Source organism: Nomascus leucogenys, chromosome 16 (assembly GCF_006542625.1).
Source record: "Nomascus leucogenys isolate Asia chromosome 16, Asia_NLE_v1, whole genome shotgun sequence".
NCBI classification, from domain to species: Eukaryota; Metazoa; Chordata; class Mammalia; order Primates; family Hylobatidae; genus Nomascus; species Nomascus leucogenys.
Genome location: NC_044396.1, coordinates 55,396,074 through 55,411,944, shown reverse-complemented (window position 1 = coordinate 55,411,944; position 15,871 = coordinate 55,396,074). Strand labels below are relative to the sequence as shown.

The 15,871-nt window shown below is 38.7% G+C and overlaps 1 protein-coding gene and 1 long non-coding RNA gene across 3 annotated transcripts in view; one reads left to right on the top strand and one right to left on the bottom strand.

Annotated features, from left to right (window-relative positions):
- FZD6 (frizzled class receptor 6) overlaps positions 1-5,648 on the bottom strand; it is a 34,080-nt gene extending 28,432 nt beyond the window's left edge. The window contains exons 1-2 of the mRNA XM_030795459.1: positions 5,491-5,648; positions 4,198-4,526 (exon numbers count right to left, since the gene is read on the bottom strand). Coding sequence (XP_030651319.1) covers positions 4,198-4,374 — 177 coding nt within the window. The 5' untranslated portion in view covers positions 4,375-4,526; positions 5,491-5,648. The remainder of the gene's footprint in view (positions 1-4,197; positions 4,527-5,490) is intronic.
- Positions 5,649-5,665: 17 nt separating this feature from the next.
- The window catches only part of LOC115830694, a 72,959-nt gene continuing 62,753 nt past the window's right edge, over positions 5,666-15,871 (top strand). Inside the window, exon 1 of one of the 2 annotated variants that reach the window (XR_004026252.1) lies at positions 5,666-6,120. This is a non-coding gene — a long non-coding RNA (uncharacterized LOC115830694). The remainder of the gene's footprint in view (positions 6,121-15,871) is intronic. The other variant, XR_004026251.1, reaches the window with a different exon arrangement.

The window sequence follows — 15,871 nt, the reverse complement described above, 5'->3', positions numbered from 1 at the left end:
TTGAACTTTAACACTCAAAAGAAACACCTGGGCAGCTTGTGAAACCACAGCTGGGCTCCATCTTCAGAGATCATGATTCAGTAAGTTGGGATAGGAGTCTGTGAACTTGCATTTCCAAAAAGCTCACAAGCTGCTGGTCTATGAACTAAAGTTTAAGAACCATTGCTCTAAACCATCTCATATAATCACAGATTAAAAATGACCATAAATGCTTAAATTCTATAAAACAGGCTAGCTGTTACAAAATGAAAACTAGAAACAAAAAAGGAGTGAGATAGATCTTTTGACTTATACGGAATTCTTGGTGGCTAAGAGAGTACAGTTCACTGCCATAGCCATCAGGCAATTCTTCAGCCTCTCATCCTAACACTAATTCACAGTGAATCCTGGAAATTCAATAGGAACCAGCAGAAACTAAAGGTAATTGGGTTGGAGCTGTAAAACCCAATCTGATCTTTAGAGAAGCTATAAAACACATTTTTAGTAAAAGCCAAGTTACAAGCAGCTACAATTTAGTACTCAACTGGAATATACACTTAAGGACTAAAGTACAATGTTTGAAAAAGAAAACTGACTCATATAGCTTATAATCCAATGGTCCAATCAAAAGTTGAATTCCTTTACTTCATATAAATAACTAGAAATGGTTAAAAATCAAATTCTTTAAACAAATTCTAATGAATATGTGTAGAGCTAATGTGGGAAACAAAATAGAGGATGTCAACTGATATATTTCATTAGAGCTAGGCTCAGACAGAATGAAAAAGAATGGTATGTAAACCACCTAAAAATATTAGTATGTCTTTGACTTGGACACTGTAGATGATAGAAGTGGAACGTAAAGATTTGGAGGGAAAATTCCCTTTGCTACCTTATTGGGACATAAAATCCTACCTTTTTCTTTATTTAGCTTTTATGTAGCCTCTACCATGCTCAGAGGCATTGTACTCAGTATTAGGGATACAGATGAAAAAAAAAAACACCATCCCTACCTTCAACAAACTCTCAATCTAGAGACATGTAGATCACTGTAAAATAGCATGATAAGTATAAGAACAACTGTACATTGTAAGTACTGTAAGGGTGTAGAGTGGGCTGATTAAATATGCTCAGGAGAAAGGTGAAAGAAGGGTTCGCTAAAAACAGTTATTGCTTTAACTGAGACCTGAAGGAATTGAGCAGGTGAAGAAAGGTAGGTAGACAGATCGCTCACCAGAGGATAGAGTATGTATAAAGATACAGAGGTGACGGACAGTAATATGGATTTGAATTCTCCAAATAGGTCAGTTGGCTGAAGCAGAGTGTGCAATGTGGGAAGGTACAAGATGAGAGACTGGACAAGCAGCCAGGGTCCCACATGAAGGGCCTGGGGTGCTCTAGAATCAGGTCTTTATTTCCCCAGCTTTAGGGAAAATGATGAAGGATTTTAACCCTAAAGTGGACTGCACAAATTTGAATTATAATAAAATCATTGTGGCACCACTAGAGAGACTGAAGATTAGGGAGTTAACTTTTGCTTTGTTTTTGTTGTTGTTGTTTTCATTTTGTTTTGTTGAGTCAAGGTCTCACCCTGTTGCCCAGACTGGAGTGCAGTGGAACGATCACAGCTCACTGCAACCTCCAACTCTTGGGCTTAAGTGATCCTCCCACGCAGCCTCCAGAGTAGATGGGACTACAGGTGTGCGCCACAGAGATTTTATTTTTGGTCTAACAAGACTTTGTATTCAAGGCACTTGTAAGAAGGAAAAAGAGAGACAGAGCTAAACAGAGGTAAAACAATCACCCATTTAATTTTTATCTAAATGAAGTTTGCAAATAAGTAGCAAAGTCTGAAATTTATACATTGCATTCTAAATCATAAGAAATATTATCTTGTTTATCCAATCAGGACAAGGGCCTAAAAAAAACCAGTTAAAGATGACATTATGGTCCATGTAGACAGAGAAGACTATCAGATCGGAGTGCTCAAATTTTCAGTTTCTTCATCTGTATAATGAAGGGTTCAGGGGTTCTTTACCTGAGCTATAAGTATATTTCAATATAATTTGTTTTCTTTGTAATCCTACCCATTTTATTTAAATATTAAAACTTCTCTTATTTTGGAGAAGGGGTTAATGGCACAAAAAAGGTTAAGAAGCTCTGTATGATCTTTAGGGTCACTTACAACTCTCAACTTATAGGACATTCAAATACAGGAACTAAAAGAGAATACTACTGTATAAGGATAAATAGGAATGGGGCAGTAGGAAAAACACAACAGTATACACTAAAAAATTACATATAGGGATTAAAAGTCTGACCCAGGTTGACATTATTTTTGCCTTTTCATTTCTCTTTCCTTTCTTCTATAGACTTAGGTTAATGCTGGTATTGTGACTGCTTGATGGCTGTCTTCTTTTGTATCCTTAAATTTACTGAAGTATGATTTATAGCAAAAAAAAAAAAAAAAACTTCATTAGTAAAGGCTATGAGAAAGGTTAGTTATATGTGGAAAATTATATAATGAAGAGATTGGTAGTGTTAGCAATCATATAAAAGAGGTAAGAACAAAAAGCCTTCTTGATAATATCCAGGCACAAAACTACTTGGGAAAGAAGCTAGGTAAATTAAAAAGTAATTTTTTTTGAAAGTAAAAAACAATTGGTTTTAAAAAGACGTGTAGAACAAAGCTAGTTGCTACCATCTTATAATTACAGGCATTTAACAGCAGGGATGCATCTCTCTTAAGTCTAAGTGGTATGAATTTATAAGGTCACTGTTAGCATTCAAACTTAAAATGGTCAGCTGGGTGCAGTAGCTCGCGCCTGTAATCCTAGCACTTTGGGATGCTGAGGCAGGAGTTTGATACTTGAGCCTAGGAGTTTGATACCAGCCTGGGCAACATAGTAAGACCCCATCTCTAAAAGAAAAAACAAAAACCTTAAAATGTATGTAGTTACCACATACAAAGGAAATCAGATTTAAAAAATTTAGGAACACTATTAAAACATGAACACTACAAAACATATTATCATCAGAGAAAAAGTGAATGAATGATGTAATTATTGCTTCACAGTGTTCTCACTATATACTTCATATTGAATCAGATTGAACCATCAAAATGGTTCTGATTAATGAAAGTCTCAGTGCATCATTTGTTCAGTGTTCAAAAGGACATCTTGCATCAGTTTAAAAAAACACTGAAAGATAACAATAATATAATCTGTACTATCCTTTTAAATAACATCTACTTAGTATTTATAAGCTTTCCTATTCCAGACATGAGTCCACAATGAGGCAGTCAGACAACTACTCAATTGAACAATAGAAAACTTTCAAAGCTGCAAAATCAAATCTAATCAATTTTAAAAATAGTATATATATTAAATTTGTAGGGATTTCCTCTCTTAGCAACAATCTGAGGAAAAAAAGCCTTTATTATTCTGTTTTTCTGGAGAAAAACTACAAAAACAATGCATGTGTCTAGTTTCCTTCAGGAGACTTAACAACCTAACAAATCTGTATGGGAAGGCAGGTTCCTGTCTGTACAGGTAGCTTTCTTCCCACACTCCCTAGTAATTTGCATATCTCTAAACCAGAGACAGGTAACTAAGGCACCTAAGGCAATCTTTAGTGTCACTGTACTCCTCCCAAGTGGTTTCTTATAACAAGTATCTTATAAAGAACATATAAGTGCTATGCTTAGAAAACAAAGTCACTTTTTAGTGACTTTGCGATAGCCTTAAAATACAGTCTACAGCAACAAAATATTCTGATAATTTATTTATTTCAGAAAACTGTACCAAGTGAATATTACAACTACTTATAAAAACATGTAAATTTCTTCACTTTTAGTCCAGGCAATAAATATTACATGTTCAGTGAATTAGAAAAATATTCAGAATTTGCATTTCTAGAGGAACTATCATACTTGATTTAGGAAAACAAAATATTTTCCAGGTACAAGGTATTTAGAAATCATGTGTAACCATACTTCAGTATATAAAATGAACCCTATTTAAACGAATCTACTAAACAGGGCTGCAAAGGTACACAAAACATTAAGTCAGTAGAGGGATTTAATTTTCAAAAGGACTTTTCAAAACACAACGTGTACACAACTTGAAATCGGCTCTGTTTAAAAATAAGTCACATTACTAGTTTATTCTAGAACAGAGCATAAACTACTTTTCAATAAAGGTATGAAGCACTACTCACCTCCATTTCCACCGCGGCAATACTCTGGTCATAATGACCCATCAGATTAGGGAAAAATGTCATGTTGTAGGCCATTTTCATACATCTGGGAACAGTAATTGGTTCACAGGTGAAGAGACTGTGCCCTCTTACCAGGGGTAGAAAAATACACGTCAACAAAAATGTAAACATTTCCATTTTCTTCAAATTCCTGATTTTACCACATGGCTTGGATGAATCACTCTTTGCATCCTCAGAAGATCCCCATCCAAAGATAAAATGTTCAAATTCCTCATTTCAGTATTTTACTCATTTTCAGGCTTTCCTGAAAATGAGTCCTGGGTCAATTACTGTAAAAACAAAAGGAGGGTGTATCAGCAACATTTGTCATAAACTCAAACGTGGAGTCAAAGTGCAGAGTTAAGATTTTCATCCCAGGTAACAAACACTGGAAACACAACGGAAAATTCTGTCCTAGCGAGATACTCTTCCACCTGCCTTAGCATGGAATATATAATTTGCTAAGGAAGCTGCACCTCTAGGAAACCGATGCTAGGAGGTTGGTGCTGTATGGAATACAGGGTTAAAAAGAGGGAATGGCAAGGGTACGATGGAGGAAAAAAGGAACGCTGGTGATACGGAGTAAATTATAAAGGATTAATATAAGCATACAATCTAAGGGCCCTTTTGGAAAGCTTATTAAGTACAAGAAAACTAAGGCCCTGGGAAATTCCTTAAGACCCAGAGAGTTCTTAAACTTGTAAAAGATTCTAAAGAGTCAGTTTTTGTGGCAGTCTTCTGTGTATGTAAGTTTCTCGCTTTTCATAAGGCCAACAAGAGGGACACTTTTAGGATTCCTCCAGTGGCAGAGCAACATTGCAGTTTTCACTGGCTAGGAGGGTGTAGTGCTGCCGTCGAAAGGAAAGTGCGCAAATCTGTCCTGGGGGATGGGCGAACACAGTCCCCTTGCTGGAGGAAGGCTGTGGGCCCCGGATTACGAATTACCCGCGCCCCAACACACACTGATGCCCAGTCTGCCAGCGCCCCACACCCGGGCACCTGCCCCAGGCCTAGAGCCAGACAGCAGCGTTCCTGGCCTGCGCGGTGCCGCGGGGCCCCGGCATCGCCTTTCAGAGCCGGTTCCCACTTCCGAGGAAACTCGGGTGCGGGCCGTCCCGCCGCCGCCGCCTCCCCAGCACCTGCGGCTCCCGGCGCGCCTCATCCCAGCCGCGGCCCCTCGCGCCCCTCGAGGCCCTCCCCGCTTCCCCCGGCACCCGCCCGGCCCCTGCCCAGTCCCGGCAGTGGGAGCCTCACCTCGGGGGGCGGTCGAAGGCCGCTGTCCCTTCCCGTCCCCGTCTAGCCCACCGTGCCCCCAGCGACCTGAGACGGCTCCGGGGAGCGTCCGGGAGTGGAGCTGCCTCGAGAGCTGCACGGGGAGCGAGAGCTGAGCGATCCCGCGAGACTGCGCCGCCAGGTCGGGCGGGCAGGTCCGGGCTCGCGGCGGCGGCGGCGGTGGGACTGGCCCTGCGCCCGGGCACCGCCTGCGCTGCGCCGCCCGGGCTGACTCCGCGGTCCGCCAGGACCTGGCCCCAGTGAACCGGCTCGAGGTGCCCAGGTCCGGCTGCGGGGCCGGGAAGCCCCCTCCACCTTGCCGTCTGTTACGACCCCCGAGGCACAAGGCTGAGCCTCTTCTCACTATCCGGGTCTGGAGTGGTTCACCTTAGAAGGATTTTTTGAAGCTCTTGGTGCTCCCTCTGAAAGAACCCACTTCCTTGCGGATTTCAGGAGCCAAGAATCCTTAAACGGGGCCAATTTGCTTTGTAAAGTCAATTGCCCAAGTGACTTGAGTTCGAAAGGAGATACTTCCTGGACAACTGCTATAAAAACAACAACAACAAATCCTTTTATTAATTCGGGGAGTCTGGTCACCAACCGGATGCTCAGGTAGCAGTGGGATTCCAGCCCTGGCGGGTCCTACAGTTTTATTGATACAAACCCTAATAGGAAGTTGAACTGCTGTAGAAATCAACCTAGTTTGGGGTACCAACTCTGTCATAGATATTAGATAAATTACCCTAATCTTTCAGGGGCATAGTTTCCTCACAGTATAGGAATGACAATTGTTGTAATGATGGTTAACGTTAATTGAGCACTGGCTGTAAGTCAAATAGTGCTAAGTTCGTTACAAATGTTTACACCTAACTTGTAAGACCCTCCTATGAAACAGACAGAATTGTATGAGAAACAAATGAACTTGTAGAAGTACTTTGAAAAATGCAAAGTAACTTGTAAATGGGAGGCTATTCTTGTCAGATAAATCATCCTGTTGCAGAAAAGGAATGTCATATTTCCATACCTAGAAGGACAACCCTGAGCAACCGGAGTAAGAGTTTTGAAATCTGTAGGGGAAAGACTTGAATTTGGAGTGGGGAATTCCTCCCCAGTTTTATCAAAAGCTTAGGACTGATGTTGGGAGACAGGTAGTGATAAAGAAATATTAACATCATTAAGAGCTGGATAGTTGATGTATTGCAGAATAAATTTCTATGTAGGAAGAATATTTTCCCCTAAATTTCTAATTTTCTACATCGGAAGACTATTTCTCCCCAGTTTCTACGAACTTAATGATCTTTTTGTGATCAGGCTCTAGTGACTACCAGACAGTGAATTATCACCGAAAGTATCATTTAAAAACGATACTTTTTAAAGTATCATTTGAAAACGATACTTTAAAAGTATCATTTGAAAATGATAGTTTTGAAATTCAAGTGAATACTTGTTCCATGATTTGGAAGGAAAAATTGTAGTAAGTTGATTTATACAGAAGTAAAGCCTGTTTTATTTTTCATTGTATTTAATTACATAGTGAGCAGTGATGAACTAGAATGATTTTTTTTTGTGTCAGGATGGATTTGGAATACTTATTAGGCAATCATCTATATTATGGCTTGTCTTTCACTGTACAAATTTCATCCCAATGTACGAGATTAAGAACACAAACTTAGTTCAAAATGCCTGGGTTCAAAACCTAGCTCCAGCACTTACTTGCTGTGTGAACTTGAGCAAATTATTCAGATCCTCTTTAATTTCTTCATCTGTGGATATGGAACTATCTGACAGTTTTCCTCATTTTCCTTCTCTTTCTCTTTGCATTGTTCCTCTGGGCTGGTGCTAGGGGACAGCAGTGATCAAAAGTAGAAGAAACAGACTTTTACTTTTGAAGGCTAATTTTGCAAGGTACAGAATTATAGGTTGGTAGTTTTTTTCTCTCAACACTTTTACTCCATCTCTATTATTGTCTACATGGTTTCTGAGAAGTTGGAAGTCATTATTTATTTTTGTTCCTCTGTAGGTAAGTTCCTCATCATTAAGTATGTTGTTACCTTAGGGTTTTTGTAGATGTTCTTTAGCAAGTGAGAAAGTTACCCCTCTGTCCCTGGTTTGCTGAAAGTTTTTATGATGAAAATGTGTTGGATTTTGTCAAATGCGTTTTCTGCATCTATTGATGTGATCATGTGATTTTTCTTCTTTAGGCTATTGTTATGGTAGATTACATGAATGAATTTTTCAAATATTGGACCAGCCTTGCATACCTGGGATAAATCTTGGTTATGCTGTACAGTTCTTTTTATGCATTGCTGGATTCTACTAGCTAATATTTTGTTGAGGATTTTTACATCTTTGTTCAAGAAATATATTGGTTTATAGTTTTCTTTGCTAGTAATGTTTTTGTCTGGTTTTGGTATTAGGGCAATGCTGCTAGGAAGTATTCCCTCTGCTTCTATCTTCTGGAAGAGATTTTAGAGAGTTGATCTAACATTGTTGTGACTGACATTAATTTGGGGAAATTTTCAGTCACTATTGCTTCAAATATTTCTTCTGTTCCTTTCTCCATTTCTTCTCCTGGTATTCCTGTTACACATATGTTATACTTTTGTAGTTATTTCACAGTTCTTGGATATTGTTTCTTTTTTTTTTTAAGTCCTTTTTCTCTTTATTTTTCAATTTTGGAAGTTTCCATTGACATATCCTCAAACTCAGAGATTCTTTTCTCAAGCATGTCCAATCTATTAATGAATCCATCAAAGGCATTCTTCATTTCTGTTATAGAATTTTATATCGCTAGCAATTCTTATTCTTCCTTAAAATTTTCATTTCTGCTTACATTAACCACCTGTTCTTTCAAGTTGTTTACGTTTACCTTTACAGCCCTTAGTATATTAATCACAGTTATTTGAAGTTCCTGGTCTGATAATTCCAACATCTCTGCCATATGAGTCTAGTTCTGATGATTGCTTTGTCTCTTCAAACTATGTTTTTTGCTGTATAGTGTGCCTTGTAATTTTTAGTTGAAAGCTGGACATGATGTACTGGGTGAAAGGCACTGGAGTAAATGGGCTTTAATGATGTGGTGGTAAGATGTGGGAGGAGGGGAAGCATTCTATAGACCTATGATTAGATTTCACTCTTAGTGAGCTTGTGTCCCTAGGCTGGGAACTTCACAAGTGCTTCTTAGTTTTTATCCCCCTTGTTAGGTGGGACAGGATGTCTAGAGGGGGCTGGGGTTGGATATTTCCCATCTACCAGCTTGGTTAGGCTCTGCTAAAACTGTAATAGGTTAGGCTCTGGTAAAGTAGTTTCTGTTGAGGGCAGGCCTTGTTAAAAAGAACAGAATATTTTGACATATTTCAAAATGGTTACTTTTCACCTCTCCCTGTTGGATGTAGGAGGTGATTTTTCTTTGATTTTCACTGAGAGAACCTTGAAGAACTCCTGGAGGTAAAACTTATAGAAGTGTGAGTGTGCCCTCCAAAGACTAGGCTCCTCCCCTTTGTGTGTGTGTGTGTGTGTGTGTGTGTGTCTCGCTCTGTTGCCAAGCTGGTGTGCAGTGGCGCGATCTTGGCTCACTGCAACCTCTGCCTCCCGGCTTCAAATGATTCTCCCACCTCAACCTCCCGAGTAGCTGGGATTATAGGTGCACACCACCATGCCCAGCTAATTTTTGTATTTTTAGTAGAGATGGGGTTTCGCCATATTGGCCAGGATGGTCTCTGTCTCCTGACCTCGTGATCTGCCTGCCTAGGCCTCCCAAAGTGCTGGGATTACAGGTGTGAGCCACAGTGCTCAGCTGACCCCCTGGAGTTTTAAACACTTAGTCTTGACCACACTGAGCCTCTAGCAATTCATCAGTTACAGTTCTGGTCTTCCTACCCTGTACTCGTGCCCCTGGAGGTTTCTGCTGGTGGGTTTCTGCTCTAGTAAATTGTGATTCTGTGTATCTGCCTGTTTGTCTCTCCAACTTTGGGGGCAGTGGCTTGCTCTGTGTCCCCACTTCTCTGCTAGATCTGGGAAGAGTTGTTGATTTTCAGTTTGTGCAACTTTCTACTTTTTGTCAGGACAGAGTAACAGCTAAGCTCCTTACATGCCACACTACAAACCTTAATTTCTCATTTTTAAAAATAAGTATGACTTTAAGAATTTTATTGATAATTCCAGTTGCTACTGCCTTAGCAAAGCAAAGTTTCTCCAAGTTAAAATCAAGTTGAAAAACCCCAACAGCTGCAATAATTCAGAAAAGTTATGTAATTAGTATTCATAGAATACTGACTATATGAAAATTTTGATTATGACAATATAATTAAAGGATTTTGCTAAAATGAAGGGAAGAAAGTAAATTTCACAGGGGTAAATATGTAATTTGTAAACTGTGTAAGTTTTTATTTAATTACTTACCTGAACATCTCTAGCCTATCACCAGACTGTGCAAACACGTGCCATAATAATTGAATTTATCTACTTTTGATATTTTGCCTACTCATTAAAACATAGCATTACACATTAAAAACATTTCTGTCTTTATAAAAGTACATTTTTTCAAGGAAGGAGGATAGAACATATTTCAAGTAGCAGTTTGTTAGTTTGATATATGAATTTTAGCTATGTGGATATATAGCATGGTGTCCTCCTTTGTACTCCTGCCTGGGCCCTATACACATACTGGGGGATAGGCCTGCTTGTGGCCACTGACCTGATGCTGAGACATTAGCAGTTTGAGAAACAAACAGCAGTAGAGGGACCCCAGCTGGAGGAGGCTGGGCTGAGCAGAGGCATAGAAGAGTACAGAAGCAAAGAGGAACTTGGGAGGAAGCAGTTAGAACTTCCAGTGGTATGAACCCCTTCCCTCATGAAGTTCTCTCCCAAATACTTCTTTCCCTAACCCTTGAAAGCTCTACCACGGCTTCACTCCCTCCATGTAACATTGTGAATTTGATCATGCACTGACTTAATTTAGGGAAGTTTATGCACATGACGTAGAGGATAGTTTCTATTTAAAAACTAACTTTCACTTGAAATACATTCCCTGTCACTCCCTACTCTGAAAGTTAATTGCTGCAGTGTTTGTAGCACAGCAATTAACCTTTGGGTTGTGTCCATTATGGTTGTATCCATTATGGTTGGCCAGAAATAATAGACCTTCTAATTACTACCTCTGGTATTACTGGAAAAATAAAATTTTCAGTGCAGTAGTAACATGATACTGCAGGAAAGAGCCACATATTTTAATGACAGTTTGATGTATAAGACTGCCTCTTTGGAGCTCTGGTATAGTCATTACAAATAAAGAGATTCATAATGCTAAAGAAAAACAGCCTCAGCTCTACTAATGCTTTGAGTTATATTTTGTGCCTGTGAGTTTGCCCTGCTGGGTTTGTTTTTAGTGGATTAAAACCTACCATCTGGTCATTTTAAATATTTAATATGTTATCCTTTTTTTAACCAAAGCAGCCATGTTAAGTCAAATATTAGAAATAGTATTTTCCCTTTATAAAGCTTGTAGCATCTAGAAAAGGGCTTCTTGCCCCAATTTAGTAATTTAGACAATAGCTAAATTAATTTCCTTTGATGTGCAGAACCAACTTTATACCAATTGTGGTTCATGGGCTGCTAATAACTCTGATTTTTAAAATTACATTAAAAACAAATGGATTAGAATAATTGATATTGTTAAAATGTCCATAGTACTCAAAGCAACCTATAGATTTGATGCAATTTATATCAAAATTTCAGTGGCATTTTTCACAGAAATAGAAAAAATAATCCTAGAAGTCATATGGAACCACAAAAGACCCTGGCTAGCCAAAGCAATCTTGAGAAAGAGGAACAAAACTAGAGGCATCACACTGTCTGATTTCAAACTGTATTACAAAGCTACATTAATCAAACCAGTATGATGCTGTATAAAAACAGACCAATGGAACAGTAGAGAGAGCTCAGAAATAAGCCTATATATATAATATATTATATATATATATTTTGTGTATATATATATTATATATATTTTTTGTGTATATATAATATATATAACTATATATATATATATACACACAATCAGCTAATCTTTGACAAGGGCACCAAGAATGTACAATAGGGAAACGATAGTTTCTTCAATAAATGATGTTGAAAAAACTAGACATCCACATGCCAAAAAATGAAATTGGGCCCTTTTCTTATACAATGTGAAAAAAATTAACTTGAAATGGATTAAAGACTTAAATATAAGAGCCAACACATAAAACTCCTAGAATAAAATATAAGGGAAAAGCTCCTTGACATTGGTCTTGGCAATAATTTTTTTCGATACGACATCAAAAGCACAGACAACAAAAGCAAAATTACGTAAGTAGAACTACATCAAACTAAAAAGCTTCTGCACAGCAAAGGAAACAATCAACAGAATGGAAAGGCAATCCTATGGACTGGGAGAAAGTATTTGCAAACTACATATCTGATAAGAAGTTAATATCTAAAATATATAGGGAACCCATACAACTTAATAGCAAAAAATACAAAACAAAAACAAAACAAAACAAAACCAACCAAAGAACAAATAACTAAAAAATAGGCAAAGGACCTGAATAGATGTTTTACCAAATAAAACATTCCAATAGCTAATAAGTATACGAGAAGGTGCTTGACATCACTAATCATCAGGGAAATGCAAATCAAAACCACAATGAGATACATCTTATACCTCTTAGGGTGGCTATTATCAACATGATGAGATAAATACTGGCAAGATATGGACAAGAGGGAAACTTGTCACACTACTGGTGGGAATGTAAATTAGTGGAGGAACACCTCATTTCATTGCATTTTGCTTTATTGTGCTTCATAGATACTGTGCTTTTTACAAATGGAAGATTTCTGGAAACCCTGCATGGAGCAAGTCATTGGTGCCATTTTCCCAGTGATCTGTGCTCACTTCATGTCTCTATGTCAGATTTTTTAATTCTTACAATATTTCAAACTTTTTTATTTTTATTATGTCTGTTATGGTGATCTGTGACCAGTGATCTTTGATGTTACTATTTAATTATTTGGGAGCACTGCAAACCATGCCCATAGAAGATGGCGAACTTACCAGAAAAATGTTAAGTATGTTCTGACTGCTCCACTGACTGACTGTTTTCCCCATCTCTCTTCCTCTCCTTGGGCCTCCCTGCTCCCAGAGATACAACAATATTGAAATTAGGCCAATTAATAATCCTACAGTGGCCTCTAAATGTTCAGGTGACAGGAAGAGTCACATATCTCTCACTTTGAGTCAAAAGCTGGAAATAATTAAGCTTAGTGAAGAAGGCACGTTGAAAGCTGAGACAGGCGGAGAGGTAGGTCTCTTGTGCCAAAGAGTTAGCAAAGTTGTGATGCAAAGGAAAAGTTCTTGAAGGAAATTAAAAGTGCTACTCTAGTGAACACAAAAATGATAAGAAAGCAAAACAGCCCTATTGCTGATATGGACAAAGTTTGAATGGTCTGGATAGAAGATCAAACCAGCCATAACATTCCCTTAAGCAAAAGCCTAATCCAGAACAAGGTTCTAACTCACTTCAATTCTATGAAGGCTGAGAGAGGTGAGGAAGCTGCAGAGCTAGCAGAGGTTGGTTCATGAGGTTTAAGGAAAGAAGCCGTCTCCATAATATAAAAGTGGAAGGTGAAGCAGCAAGTTCTAATGGAGAAACTGCAGTAAATTATCCAGAATATCTAAGATCATTGATGAAGGTGGCTACATTAAATAACAGATTTTCAATGGAGACTAAACAGCCTTATGTTGGAAGAAGATGCCGTCTAAGACTTTGGTAGCTAGAGAGATGTCAATACCTGCTTCAAAGCTTTTAAGGATAGAATGACTCTCCTTAAAGGCTAATGCAGCTGGTGACTTTAAGTTGAAGCCAATTCTTATTTACCATTCCCAAAACTCCAAGGACCTTAAGAATTATGCTAAATCCACTCTGCCTGTGCTCAATAAATGGAACAATGAGGTCTGGATGACAGCACATCTGTTTACAGCATGGCTTACTGAATATTTTAAGCCCACTCTTGAGACCTATTGCTCAGAAAAAAGATTTATTTCAAAATATTACTGCTCATTGAGAATATATCTGGTCACCCAAGATCTCTGATGCAAATATACAAGGAGATTAATGTTTTCATGCCTGCTAGCACAACATCTATTCTGCAGCCCATGGATCAAGGAGTAATTCTGACTTTCAAGTCTTATTATTTAAGAAACAAATTTCATAAGGCTATAGCTGCCAGAGAGGGTGATTCATCTGATAGATCTAGGCAAAGTAAATTGAAACCTTCTGGAAAGGATTCACCATTCTAGATGCTATGAAGAACATTCATAATTCATGGGAGGTCAAAATATCAACATAGAGGCTGGGTGCAGTGGCTCATGCCTGTAATCCCGCACTTTGGGAGGCTGAGGTGGTCAGATTGCTTGAGCCCAGGAATTCAAGACCAGCCTGGGCAACATGGCAAAACCCCATCTCTACTAAAAGTACAAAAAATTAGCCAAGCATGGTGGTGCGTGCTTGTAGTCCCAGCGAATTGGGTGGCTGAGGCAGGAGGATGGCTTGGGCCTGGGAAGTTGAGGCTGCAGTGAGCCAAGATTGTGCCACTGCACTCCAGCCTGGGCAACAGAGCAAAACCCTGTCTCAAAAAAAAAAAAAAAAAAAAAAAAAAAAAAAAAAAAAAAAAACGAAAAACAAAAAACACCATAAGTGAGAGTTTGGAAAAAGTTGATTGCAACCCTCATGGATGACCTTTAAGGTGTTCAAGATTGAAGTGGAAGAAGGAACTGCAGATGTGGTAGAAATTGCAAGAGAACTAGAATTAGAAGTGGAGCCTGAAGATGTGACTGAATTGCTGCCATCTCATGATCAAACTTTAATGGATAAAGAGTTGCTTTTTATAGATGAGCAAAGAAAGTGGTTTCTTGAGGTGGAATCTACTCCTGGTGAAAGTATGAATATTGTTGAAATGATAGCAAAGGATTTAGAATATTATGTAACTTAGTTAATAAAGCAGTGACACAGCTGAAGAGGATTGACTCCAATTTTAAAGGAAGTTCTGTGGGTAAAATGGCATCAAACAGCATCATATGCTTCAGAGAAATCTTTTGTGCAAGGAAGAGTCAATCAATAAGGTACAGTTCATTGTTGTCTTATTTTAAGAAATTGCTACAGCTACTGCAGCCTTCACCAACCATCACCCTGATCGGTCAGCAGCCATCAACATCAAGGCAAGACCCTCCACCAGCAAAAAGATTATGGCTCATTAAAGGCTCAGATGATTGTTAGCATTTTTTAAGCAATAAGGTATTTTACATTGTTTTTTAGACATAATGCTATCACACACTTGATTAGGCTACAGTATATTGTGAACAAAAGTTTTATGTGCACTGGGAAACCAAATAATTATGTGACTTGCTTTGTTGCAAAATTTACTTTATTGTGGTGGTCTGGAACCAAACCTGAAATATCTCCTAAGTTTGCCTGTATGCCATATGGAAAACAGTATGGAGGTTCCTCAAAAAATTAAAAATGGAACTACCATATAATCCAGCAATCATGCTTATGGTTGTATATCCAAAAGAACTGAAGTCAGTATGTTGAAAAGGTATATGCACGTCCATGTTCATTGTAGCATTATTCACAATAGCCAAGATATAGAAACTACTTAAGCATTTGTTGGTAGATTAATGGTTAAAGAAAACATGATATAAGTATACAATGAAATATAATTCAGCCATAAAAGAAGGAAATCCTGCCATTTGCAGCAACACAGATAAACCTGGAGGATGTAATACCGAGTGAAATAAGCCAGATACAGAAAGACAAATACTGTAAGATCTCACTTATATGTGGAATCTAAAAGAGTCAAAATCACAGAAGCAGCAAGTAGAAAGGTGGTCGCTAGGGGGATGGGGGATGGGGGAAATGGGAAGATGTTGGTCAAAGGAGAAAAAATTTCAGTTATAAGATGAATAAGTTCTGGGTTGGGCAGGGTGGCTTACACCTGTAATCCCAGCACTTTGGCAGGCCAAGGTAGATGGATCACGAGGTCAGGAGATCGAGGCCATCCTGGCTAACACAGTGAAACTGTGTCTCTACTAAAAATACAAACAATTAGCTGGGCGTGGTGGCAGGCACCTGTAGTCCCAGCTACTCGGGAGGCTGAGACAGGAGAATCACTTTAACCTGGGAGGCAGAGGTTGCAGTGAACCGAGATCGCGCCACTGCACTCCAGCCTGGGTGACAGAACGAGACTCCGTCTCAATAAAATAAATAAAAATAAGATGAATAGGTTCTGGGGATCTAATGTACAACATGGTGACTATAGTTGTATACTG